General features: G+C 35.1%; 1 protein-coding gene across 1 annotated transcript; it reads right to left on the bottom strand.

The window, feature by feature from the left end:
• Positions 1-504: 504 nt before the first annotated feature.
• Positions 505-7372, bottom strand: LOC127867477 (ras-related C3 botulinum toxin substrate 2-like). Its single transcript, XM_052408638.1, has 5 exons — positions 6999-7372; positions 6503-6574; positions 2700-2817; positions 2259-2321; positions 505-1719 (listed from the first exon to the last, which is right to left on the bottom strand). The coding sequence occupies exons 1-5, from the start codon at positions 7031-7033 to the stop codon at positions 1408-1410; spliced, it is 600 nt and encodes a 199-aa protein (XP_052264598.1). The 5' UTR covers positions 7034-7372; the 3' UTR covers positions 505-1407.
• Between the last annotated feature and the right edge of the window lie 5647 nt (positions 7373-13019).

Below are 13019 nucleotides of genomic sequence, written 5' to 3'. Positions count from 1 at the left end.
CTATTGTCAAGACTTGTTGAGTAGTTGTGGAAAGAAGTCATGTATTGTATATTCCTTTACTTAATGTTGTTTATATTGCCACCACTTCTCCAGTAGTTGTGAAACAAGAAAGCAGAAGTCATGTATTGTTCAATATTTCGTAAGCAAATATTGTTGAATAGTGCCATGTAAAAGCTATTGATGGTAAAATGTATAAGATGCGATGTAATGTGCATATATTGTTTGTAAACTCTGTACGGTGTCGAGTGGGATGCCATCCACCCACACACACATTTTCACGAGGTAAATAAACTGTAAAGGAAACTGAACGGAAAAAGTACGTCGAAAGACCCTTTTCATAAGTTGTATGCAATTTTAACAATAATATTTCGTGCCATATTGTGGTTATTTTCAACAGAGAACAATAGACGTTCCTCGCAATTAATAAGCTTTTCGGATCAGTATTGTTTAATAATTTTATTTTTCAAACTATTTTGATCCCGCAGACAAATTAAAACGAAATGGTTTCCCTGGTTAACTTTTTATTATTAATTACCCAGTATTCGTATATAACTAAATCTATATTTTACTTTAAGAAAACAAGAAAACAACAATTAATATTTGTATGGTTACCAAGAGTACATTTCTATGGCCATGATAGTTTTCTTTAATCTAAGTATGACACTTCAATACACATTTTAGATGTACACTATATACATAATAAAATCATTCAAACAAGCAACGTCACGTTACAAACGCTTTTGTTCAATATCAGTGGAGGTTAGATAGCAATATTTGCATAATAAATACAAAAAAAAAAATTTTTTGATGAAAATCACACATTTTAACCCATTTATGCCTAGCGTCTAGAAAAAAGGCCTGGCAAACAGCGTAGACCCAGATGAGACGCCGCATGATGCGGCGTTTCATCAGGGTCTGCGCTGTTTGCTTAAGGAATTTCTGTAAGAAATATTCTAAATATAGAAATAAATGTACTAGACATTCCTAATTTTGGAAATAAATGGATCCAATTTAGAAGGAAGGGAGAGTCCACTAGGCTTAAATGGGTTAAACTAGAAAAGGACACGATCTGTTTGCAGGGAATAAGAAAATCTTTTACTTTGGACACACTTTTAGTGTTGTTAAAGTAACAGTAAGATACAAATTCGATTCATTTTATCATCGTCATAAATGAGCCGATTGATTTTAAAATGTGAACATGTAAGCTTCGTAAATCAAATGTACGTCACAGCAAAAAAATGCCTAATGTTCTTCAAATGTCTCAAAGACATTTTTTTTCCTTTAGTGTATTAAAACAGTAAAGTAATACATGGTCGAACAAGTACTATCAATTAATCGTCATAGCATCCACTCACGAATTCTTGTATATAAAGTGTTTAACTTCACGTAGAGCAACTTAAGTCAACATCACAAAATAGTGCAACCATTTCTTCTCTGTTTCCGCTTAGTTGGGTTTATAGCAGCCATAATTGCACTTTCAAAAACGTCTCTGGTTGACGTCTGCGTTTTGGCGGAACATTCAACGTAAAACCGGGCACCTACTTCTTTTTTAAGCCAATGACCTTGTTCTTGACTGATCGTATTAAATGCTATCGTCGAATCGCGGTCACCGTTCATAATGGCGAAGTCTTTCTTGCTGTTTCCACTGCGCATATCTAGTTTTGTGCCGACCAAGACGATAGGAATGTCCCGGCAATACTGTTTTACTTCTGCCAACCACTGAAGAAAGCAACACATTTGTTGAAGGTTAATATAATAAAATTATTCATTAAGCTGATTGTATACATAGTAACAAACATTTCCTAAACACACCTATTCAAAGAGTGGACTTGTCCCGTCATGTTTGTGCTATAATTTGTTTATAGTCAACATGGATTTATATGGGATACACATGCTTTACATTCGTATTTGCGTGCTAAGAGAATCACAGAATTGGAATGTCGCAATTAATACTGAAAAACAAATGCTTCAATTTTTAAATAAATGTGTTATTTGATTTTTTAAATAATTAATGTGTGTTGTCAACGACGTCAATTGCTTAAGTTGGTTTTTAGTAAGATGGTATTATTCATTTAAACGGTTACTATGCATTCTTGACGCAACAACCACCGAGCCAACGTAACCGGTCGTATCAAAATGAGCCTTGTACTAGACTCGAGCCTTCGACCTCCTACGCCGTGACTGCTAGGCAGCGGAACCATTTATTTATACACATACTTTTCAATACGAGCTTACAATATGAAACTTGTTTAAATTACCTTATCTCTTATACTGTCATACGAGTCTTTGGAAACCAATGAGAAACACATGACAATCACATCCTGAAAAAAATAATGAAGATATTCCTCACATATATTTACCATATACAAAACAAGTGTATCACCTCTGTGCGTAAAACAAGAAAAAGTATTTTGAAAAAAGGATGTTTGAAAAGCCGAAACTCTTTTGAAAAAGCTATTAAGCGCAGGTATATTACTGCGTTTACCTTTATGTATTTCCATGTTTAAACTCATTTACAAATTAATAACATTGAACTGTTTTTGTTTGAAATATTGAATACTGCTGACACACAGGATTAAGTGGCGCTTTCTTAAAATGGAACAAAATATGTAAATGCAACTGCATCGTAGCATACCAATTTAGTATAATAATACATTCACAATTATCAAAACATAAAACAAGTTCCTCTTATAACGAACCGTATCTGGGTAAGTCAGCGGTCGTAGCCTGTCGTACGCTTCTTGGCCCGCCGTATCGTAAACCGTGAGATCGTGGTTCTTTTCGTCCACCTGCATCGTTACGTTGATGCTGTCGGACCTTGTTTCAAAAAAGGAAAATACGTCAACAACACACAATATATTAACTTGTTACCACTCAGGTGGAGGAAATTGCCATGCCATCATAAATATGATATTTTGTGTTAAGGCCTTTGCAAAACTGTGACATATTGATAAAGCATTTTGTCGTACCAAATTGAAAGTTCAATCCCAAAGACTTATTATTAGACCATGTGAGATGCTACCTTAATGATTGATTTTTTCATGACGTCAAAAATTTCAATTAACAAATGAATATATGGATTATATTGTTCTATCTAATCCGTTGTAATTTCTGTCAAACAAATCGACCCAAAAATGCATTACAACATCAGTTATAAAGACGGTGATATATTGGTAAGCAACTTTGCTATGCCGTTAAACCTGTTAAACCCCATATGTTATGCTTGAGTATGAGTCCGAAGATTACATAGCATGCTAATGATTTGATTATCGCGTGCTCATCAAATTGCATCTGATATTTGTCACGAGGAAATGTGTGTCAATTTGCCCCATAAGTGTATACGCACGGTTATTATCAAACAAAAAAGCTTTAGCGTTAAGATAGTGGTGTATTTAAGAAACATTTCCACTGAAGGCTAACACTTAAATACCAACGCATGCCTAATGAGCTAGTTCAAATGTATTGACATCGCCATGTTGTGAACCTTTTACACTTATTTATTTCCTTTGAGTTAATATTCAGGTTAACCAGTTATTTGTTTATTTTTACCTTTGGTGCTATAACACGCGTTTTTCATTAACTAGTGTTCACTTGCAGTTGAAACTTCCTGAATTGAGGTTTTTGAAGTTTTTCTCAGAATACTTGGAGGCTTTTGATATTATTACGCCACGCACTCCCGTGATTATTAGTCGGATCTAATTTGAACTGTGATTTAAACATTTTATTTCATGAAATCAGTATTTTACTATGACCATAGTTATGTTTAAGGTCTGCCTTTTTGTCATGCCAACAATTACTAAGGACCACACTGGAATAAGGGCTTGCCCTTTGTTGTGTTATCCTTGGTGTTAGTGAGCATGTCATAGTTTATTGTTCATTATATAGTTTTTTTATAATTGTTTTTTATTTTATTCTATGTTATGTTGTGAACTTTGTATATGCTTCCTATGCCGAAATAAATCTATCTATCTATGTACAGTACATAGTTTAAAAATATAGTTCTCATTTTTTCAGAAAAAAAAATAAAATAAAATATTAACATAGCATAATACAACAATCTCACACATGTAGGCCATTCATATTCAGTACTTTATGTTTTGCACGCGTTTTTTTGCTTTTCTTCGAGAACAAAATAGCTAAAAGGTACATGACCGTTTTTCCTCTTAATGTTTACATTAATGTTTACAAGTTCTATGGTTCATTAACAGCGGCTTTCAAGAAACGACAATTACGCAGAGTGATGAGCTAAGTATGAATAATATCCTGTGGGCGAGCATGATAATTATTTTTCTTCCGAAAGGGTTTTTTATTGCTTCATCAAGAAGTGTACATCAATTCGACACAAGAGGAAAGTTTCCACAATAAGCATGTGTATCGACGTGTGTTTAATCTTCTGAAGGTCATTGTCCGAAATAAATTCAAGCTAACGTATAGGTCATACGTTTCAAAAGCCCGTTTCAACGAATTTATAATAGGTGGGTGACTATTGTGAATTTTACGACGCTATGCCTTTCAAGAAGGATGGTTGAAATAAGTACTGTAAATGGATTACATAAACATGAAATACTGACCACATTTGTCTAAATTTTAGTCTTACTTTTATTTTTGTTCCATGTTTGAACAGATTAAGACCATTGTTTCGATTGACTTTAATTTTACGCGTAAAACATTTTTTAAAGACATTGAACTTTTACATGTCTTGAATAACATGAAGTATGCAAAACGACAATAAATATCTGATTAAATCGGTTAAATATTAAACGCAAAAATGCAAAGGTTTTCATATATGGTAGATGAAATTTTAGTTTTAGAAATGCTCACACATAGCACCATGACGGGAAAACATCGATGGGTAATTGTCGCTGGTTTAACCCATGTATGCCTAGCGTCTAGAAAAAGGCCTTAGCAAACAGCGTAGACCCAGATGAGACGCCGCATGATGCGGCGTTTCATCAGGGTCTGCGCTGTTTGCTTAAGGAATTTCTGTAAGAAATATTCTAAATATAGAAATAAATGTACTAGACATCCATAATTTTGGAAATAAATTGACCCAATATAGAAGGATGGGAGAGTCCAATAGGCATAACTGGGTTAAAGTTATCTTCTTAATACACACTTTTCCATAATGTTTTACTTTGTATTCGTATAGTATATAATATTCCGAGTCGATCTACCCACTTACATGTACTAACTTAACCAAGTTATGGACGCTTTTGTATGGCCAAATGTCAGAGCCATAATCTGTATATATTTTTGATAGCGTTTACAGTATCAAACATATTAATAAAATCCAGTCCCGGATCACACAATAGGCAGAGTGCGTTTACAGTATCAAACATATTAATAGCATCCAGTCCCGGATCACCCAATAGGCAGAGTGCGTTTACAGTATCAAACATATTAATAGCATCCAGTCCCGGATCACCCAATAGGCAGAGTGCGTTTACAGTATCAAACATATTAATAAAATCCAGTCCCGGATCACACAATAGGCAGAGTGCGTTTACAGTATCAAACATATCAATAGCATCCAGTCCCGGATCACCCAATAGGGAGAGTGGGCAACTTCCAAAAGGCCCGCGACGTTTGGGATGCTCCATGAGACCGCGACCAATGTTTTTTGTCTTACTTGTCTAGCCTAATCTAATTACTTGACAAATCCAGTTATTCCATATTAATGGCATTTTTAAATTAAAGGCTTGATAATCTTACCAATTGTGACAATAATTTGTTTACAAAACCGTATTGATTTGCTGGTGATTTCGTTTTTAAGATGTTCATTAGGGGGCTCGGAATGAAATCGACGGGGCACTGGCTTTCTAGTGGGCACTAGGCCGACTAGGGTCGTGGGCCCTTAAAGTTTCACTGCCTAGGGCCGCATCTTGCTTAATCTGGCACTAATAGAATCGCTAATGCATTTAATAGTTTGTATCAAACACTCGTTTGGGAATGTCTGTACGTACTGAGCATACATACAACGTTCGGAAATCGCTAGATCAGAACATTATACACAATGGATTCATAATGATTTCACGGCGGTGCATTGTAAATAACGAAACAAAGACAATTTGACTTATGTGATACCAACCAATCCCATTTTAGCGAGATTGATCAATTCTGCATTTTTAAGTACGCTCAATTGATGTCATTATTTACATATTAGATAATTTTGATAATGCACTTATCAAGTGCGCATACTTTAATGATCCGGACGTGCACAAGGATCTCGAAAGCTATGTAAAGTGGTTAAACACTAGTTTAACGAATACTAGAAAACTCACGTATTCAGTGCAATGTACAAATCATACCATGACACACATATTCATCTTATGCTTAGAAAACATTTTTGCATGCTGTTTTTCCTAATAAGCGATTCTGCTTTTTAACGACCACTCATTCAGTAACTTTGTAATATTGAAGATACTAATGAATGTATGAACAGTTTTTCGGGCAGCATAATTTCCATTTTTGGTCCATCATTAATTTGCTGGTCAATACTTACATGGTCGCAAGGTAGGCCCCGGGAAAACATTTGTCTTTATAAGTCTTCATTAAGGATGTCTTTCCAACATTCCTATAATAAAGAAGTACCGTAAACTATTAACCCATTTATGCCTAGTGGACTCTCCCATCCTTCTAAATTGGATCAATTTATTTCCAAAATTAGGGATGTCTAGTATATTTATCTATATATTTAGAATATTTCTTACAGAAATTCCTTTAAGCAAACAGCGCAGACCCCGATGAGACGCCGCATCATGCGGCGTCTCATCTGGGTCTACGCTGTTTGCCAAGGCTTTTTTTCTAAACGCTAGGCATAAATGGGTAAAAACATATTTCAACATTGAAGACATCGAATATTAAGTTGGCAACCGTTAAAGTCTTCAAACAAAACATAATGTTTCACCAGCATCAAAATAAACACTAAATACAAAAAGATACATAGATATTATAATACATTACAAGCTGGTAGTTTAAATAAAAATAATTGTTCTTACCCATCGCCTACTAATACACATTTCAGAGGTTTCATTTTAAATTGTTATATGCATCCAGCCTTAACACACGGATACACTGTTTGAAAGGATCCTCCAACTTCAGACGAAATTCATAAAACCGTTTCCTTAACTTAAATTGTCATCTTGATCCACGATGTTTATCCCGACTATTCTCGTAAATGTGTGTGTTAAAAGTGGCAATATTGTTGTTGTATATGTCGATTTACCAGTGTGATTTTTTCATACTTCCTGATTTGCTCTCAAAAATAAAAATGTTTCACAACATCGCGTGCAATACTACAGTGATATACATCCAAAAATGAGGACGGACGTGTTCCAACAAGGAACATAATTCTAAAGGCTGGTGAATAAAGTACAATTGGAAGTACGGCCCACATTCCCATTCAGTAAATCATATGTTAAATTTTGACTAATGTAACCAATTGACATGAGCGGATGCACTAAAACGGTATCAGGATACGGACTAACTTGACTGTCAGCCAGTCAATTGACGAGCAAAGGTCATGCAAACTTTGGGAACACGCATCGTGTACTTAACTAACAACGCGGATCTCTTGTATGTACCAATTACAGTTTCAATTACTTAAAGTTATTTTTATAAGATATGCGATATTTAAAGAATTTTTAATCGGTCAGCATTGTTTGGGTTACCAGAATAGTGTAATTTTCCAAAAGTAAGCGTATATACAGAAGTAAGTCTGTCATTTTGTATATCATACGTATGCTCACACCTAAGACATTACAACGGATATTTGCCTATTTTTGAACAAAAATGGATATGTGTTTAAAAGGACAATTCTTCAACTACGCTAAACAAAACACAGTTTTCAAGACCATTCTTACTAATCTATTAGATGCAGATGCTGACTGCGACTGTCAGCTGAACTGCCAACTGCCATAACAGCGCAAACATTATAAGATAAAATAAATGTTAGCCTTATGAACCAAGACCGAGATGGCAATGTCTTGTAAAATTTACCGTTTTTCTCAGATTTATACAAGCCGGTAATTTCAACTCTGAAAACGCGATGTTAACTGTGTGAGAATTATCACAGCATATCATCACAAAAACACAGCATACGATCACAAACACACAGCATACAATCACAAACACACAGCATAATATGGCAAGCACACATCATACTATTATAAACACATATATTATTTAAACTCAAATCATTTCAATGAAACCTTCGATATATCAATAGTCAATAGGAGACAGACTAGGAGTTACATAGATAACGTGACTACCATTCCCATTTCTCGTAACGGAACGCACGGGTGGAAGTCCGTTGCAGACAACGTAACTATCCTTTTCACACAGCTTATCGTTTATTAGAGGTGTGGCAAAATGGTTTGGTCAATCGAGATCATAAGGAACTTCATCCCTGCAGTAATCCCATTTGCTGTTAAATGTTGAATCGTTAATGTGTCGTAAATGTCCACGATGTAATCAAGATTTGTTTCAAGATCTTCGTTGAATTCAAACCATTATGCTAGGTTTACATCTGGCCACGATTACCACGATGTCCCCGATTCCAGAGCATCGTGGCGAACGTAACAGAGCGTGGAGTCGAATCGGGGTGATCGTAGGGGAGCGTAACGGAACGTGGTTGAATCGGGGACATCGTGGGCATCGGGACAGATTTTAAATCAAACTTAAATTTCACCACGATTGCCCCGATTCATTTTCTAATCTCAAATCGTAGGTCAAATCGCAGGAGATCGCAACAAAGCGGCTTTGTCGTGGGAGATCTTAACAGGACGTAATGGAACGTGGTGGAGCGTGGAAGCCAATCGTGTTGATCGCATCAAAGCGTAACAGAACGTGATGCAAATCGTGGGCTCGATCGTATCAACAAAACGTGCTGATTTCGTAAGGAAGCGTAACAGAACGTGGAGTATACCATTTAATCGTAGAGCTTCCCGATTTTTTAGCCTCTGGCTAATCGGGGAGATCGTGGCCAGATGTAAACTTAGCATTAGCCATGCTTTTCCAAGCTTCGCACAATACAAGAGAATATAAACGTGTAGGATTTCTTAGCTGCTCATTCAATATTACCGACAATTATACAACCATGGCCCTCTGCTATTATAATGTATAACATATTGATAAATACGTACTGTGCCCATACCGGATTGTTTTCTTTATTCTTTGCAAAGTATGACTAAAAGAAAAACACGCTTTTCTTTGACCCCTTTCCTATCGATTGTTATTTCGATCATTACAATACAAAATATATATAAATGTGCGTGTGTGTTTTTTCACAGCACGATTATATTCTTTTTTTTACATTAATTGTCGACCTTTTGTTTTGAGTTTTATATAAAATATAAACACTTCTACGTAAAAATTAAATCGATAACAAATATATTTTTGACAATGGGAAGAACAGTGCTCCTCTAACTATCATACACTTACTTTTCCGCTTCCTTGTTGTGTTGTACTTTATACGCCTATGATATACTGCTAGCAGCTATTGTTGTTGTGCCCGGCCTTGTCGACAGATAACCGACCGAACAATATTCGATAAAATCAGCACGTAACCTATCCATTAACGGGATGTTGCATATGATCAGGAACTTAAAATGTTGTGTTGTGTGAAAAAAAATCACAAAGGAAATATCGATTCATCCAAAGAACATGTATTATCATGTCATAGTAATACATTTGTGTCGTGTTCTGAGAAAACTGGGCTTAATTCTTGTGCGTAAAGTGTCGTCCCAGATTAGCCTGTGCAGTCCGCACAGGCTTATCAGGAACGACACTTTCCGCTTTTATGGTATTTTTAGTTTCAAGGAAGTCCCTCGAAAATCAAGTTTAGGCGGAAAGTGTCGTCCCTGATTAGCCTGTGCGGACTGCACAGGCTAATCTGGGACGTCCCTTAACGCACATGCATTATGACCAGCTTTCACAGAACAAGACACAATTTTGTACAATTATATCTGAATAAGAGTATAGGCCCTATCCCGATTATTCGGTGAAGTGTGTGTTCTTCGATTAAATTTGTCGCTGCAGTCCATTTCTGATCTTCAATTCAAGACGTTTATAATTAAAACGGGTGTACTCTTCCCATTCGTAATGCAAACAACTTTGTTCTCTCTATACGATGTTGGAAATAAGCGATTATTCGTGTCGTCTTTTCGAACGCCGTTGCTGCAGGTTACAATATACTAAATAATTGAGTCATTTAGCTATACTCTCTAAAAAAACATCATATTTTACTCGAAAACATGTTTAACTCTTTAGTCTATTGTTCTGGTTTAATCGTTTGGTGATATTGAGTGGGTAAGCATAGGTGTTCACTACTTAATCCCTGAAATATGATAAAGTTAGAGATTTAAGTAAAAAATTGAACTGAAAAAGGTTACAATCCACTAGAAAACGGCCGAAAAAAAGAAGGTGCAAATACAGTCGATTTTGATTTGTGTAAAACTCTTTTTTGGTTTGAACATGACATATCTTTTTTATTGCTTAAATCGATTCAGCTTAGAATGCTCTTTAAGAAAAGGTATGGTCTCCATGTGCAAAATGTTGCATTTATTTTCGCTTAAAGGGGTTCGAATAAAACTTCATATAATGATAGGAGACAAAAAGGGTAGTGAAAAGTTCAAGACAAATAACCAGCTCATCAGGATTTACAGAGTTTTTGTCAATTTTCTTGTTCGGACCAGAACTCTTTAGTATTGAGGGTCAATTTTCTTGTTCGGACCAGAACTCTTTAGTATTGAAGGTCAATTTTCTCGTTCAGTCCAGATCTCTTTAGTATTGAAGGTCAATTTTCTTGTGCGGACCAGAACTCTTCAGTATTGAAGGTATTTACAATATAATGTGTACATTTGAAGAGGGCATTGAGAGGAGGTTGTAGTGCAACAACTCAATTTCTTCTATCAGTATTTGTTCATGGGTGCATAGAATGCAGGAATTAAAAACACTTCATAAAATGATACATGGCATTAAGAGAAAGTTAATAGTGCAAGAATTACAATACTCTCGTCAGGATTCAAATAGTTATTTCTTTTCGTATATTTTATTAGCAAGGAATAATTTATGTAGTGTTAAAGGTATTTAAGAAACATCTGTGTCAATTAATAAAAGGAGATTAGAGTGGCATTGAAGAGTGCAATAGTAACGACTCGCTTATCAGTGATTTTGAGTTATCGCCACTTGTCCATTTTGTACAGTCTATTATTTTGTGAAGAATCACAGCAAGTATCGAAGACATTCAAATGCATACCATGTTAGAAGTCTTTAAAAGTATAAAAGGAAATACTGTTGTTAAGGACGCAAACACACTCTGCAGCATGTACAGATGTATTGCCATTTGTTAGTTTTTATGTGACAAGCATACATTGATAACTATTGACTGGGAAAAATAGACTTCATACATAGAGGACGTGAGAGTATTGATAGCAAATGCACTGGGTACAAATACCAAAACTCTTTCTATTAAATCTTTTGAGTTTATTTTTGTGTATACTACATACACACATTTTGAAATGTGTATGAAAAAGATAACTTAGAACAAATTGAATGGATTCAAATGAAACTCCATACAATAATCCAGTGCTTAAAAGGGAATACAGAGTTTAAGTACCATAACTCTTTCTTCAATATTTTCAAAGTAGTTTCCCTTAGTTAATTTGTTGAGTGCACTTTTTAATTTTCTTGCAATTAAAGATGAAACTTCATAAACCTAAAGAGACCATTGTGTACAGATTGTCATAACTATAACCCTCTCAGTGTTTTAATACCGGTAGTTTATTTTTCCAGTTCACTATTTTATTTAAAGTGCCCAATAACAATATATTATTTTATTGTGCAGTATACATGTAATTATGGAGTTTTTGTCCTTCTTTTTCTTATATGGTGCACGGTGTAAATATTATTAATATTATCATCGAAAATGCACATATTAATATACAAGATCGAGATTTCTACTCAACAATAGATAGATAAAACGTTAACATTGTCCTATGTTTTGAAAGTCAAAATCACACTTTTGGGGCATTCGGCTATCACAGTGACACCATAATTGTGGATTCTGCCAAGATAAATCAGATAGGTGACAGCCGCAAAGTAATAATTGGATGGAATGTAAGCCAGATTTACAACATTTAATCATTACAATGTCTTGCCACATGCTGGTATATTGAAAACAATACAAATATCCCTCAATAACTTAGCTTTTGGATCTGCAGCTTTAAATACTGTCATTTTCATCCAAAACAAAATGTCAATAATTCGATTTCCATTAAGATCTGGCGAGTTAAATGGTCTAGTATTCGAACATAATTAATACTGTGTGACTTGAAGACAGCTGATGCTGTGTCTGGTTACAGTACCGTATGGGGATTTTGTGCCCTTAAAGGGGCCTTTTCACGTTTGGGTAAATTGACAACATTGAAAAAAGTTGTTTCAGATTCGCAAATTTTCGTTTTAGTTATGATATTTGTGAGGAAACAATAATACTGAACATTTACCATGCTCTAAAATAACCATTATATGCATCTTGTGACGATTCAAAATCCCGAAAAATATAAAGCGTTGCAACGCGAAACGAATTAATAATTTGGAGAGTTCTGTTGTTATCGTTATAGTCTGTGAAACTACGAGGATTGCTTATATAAAGTATTACATATATCTAATGTTGTGTCCGGACGGATGGCCGAGTGGTCTAAGTGGGTACTACTTTTACTCCAGGACTCCAGGGGTCAGTGGTTCGAGCCCTGCTTAGGGTTACCTTTTTTTCTTTTTTTAATTTTATTCTAGATTTTTTTACTGGAGCTTTTTATATCTAATGTTTACATTTATCAATATAAAGCATTTTATGACAAATTTCAAAACATGCCTAAATCTGTGAAAAGGCCCCTTTAATTCATACTTTTAAAGTATGGCACGCCCTCTAAAAAAACATTGTCACTGTACATTTGGATTGATATTCAATGATTTCAATTGAAACGCCGAGTGTCAGTCGCTAAACAGAGTGAGCAGTTCCG

Source organism: Dreissena polymorpha, chromosome 2 (genome assembly GCF_020536995.1).
Source record: "Dreissena polymorpha isolate Duluth1 chromosome 2, UMN_Dpol_1.0, whole genome shotgun sequence".
Taxonomy (NCBI): Eukaryota; Metazoa; Mollusca; class Bivalvia; order Myida; family Dreissenidae; genus Dreissena; species Dreissena polymorpha.
The sequence above is the reverse complement of the archived record's forward strand: the minus strand, read 5'-3'. Positions and strand labels throughout refer to the sequence as shown.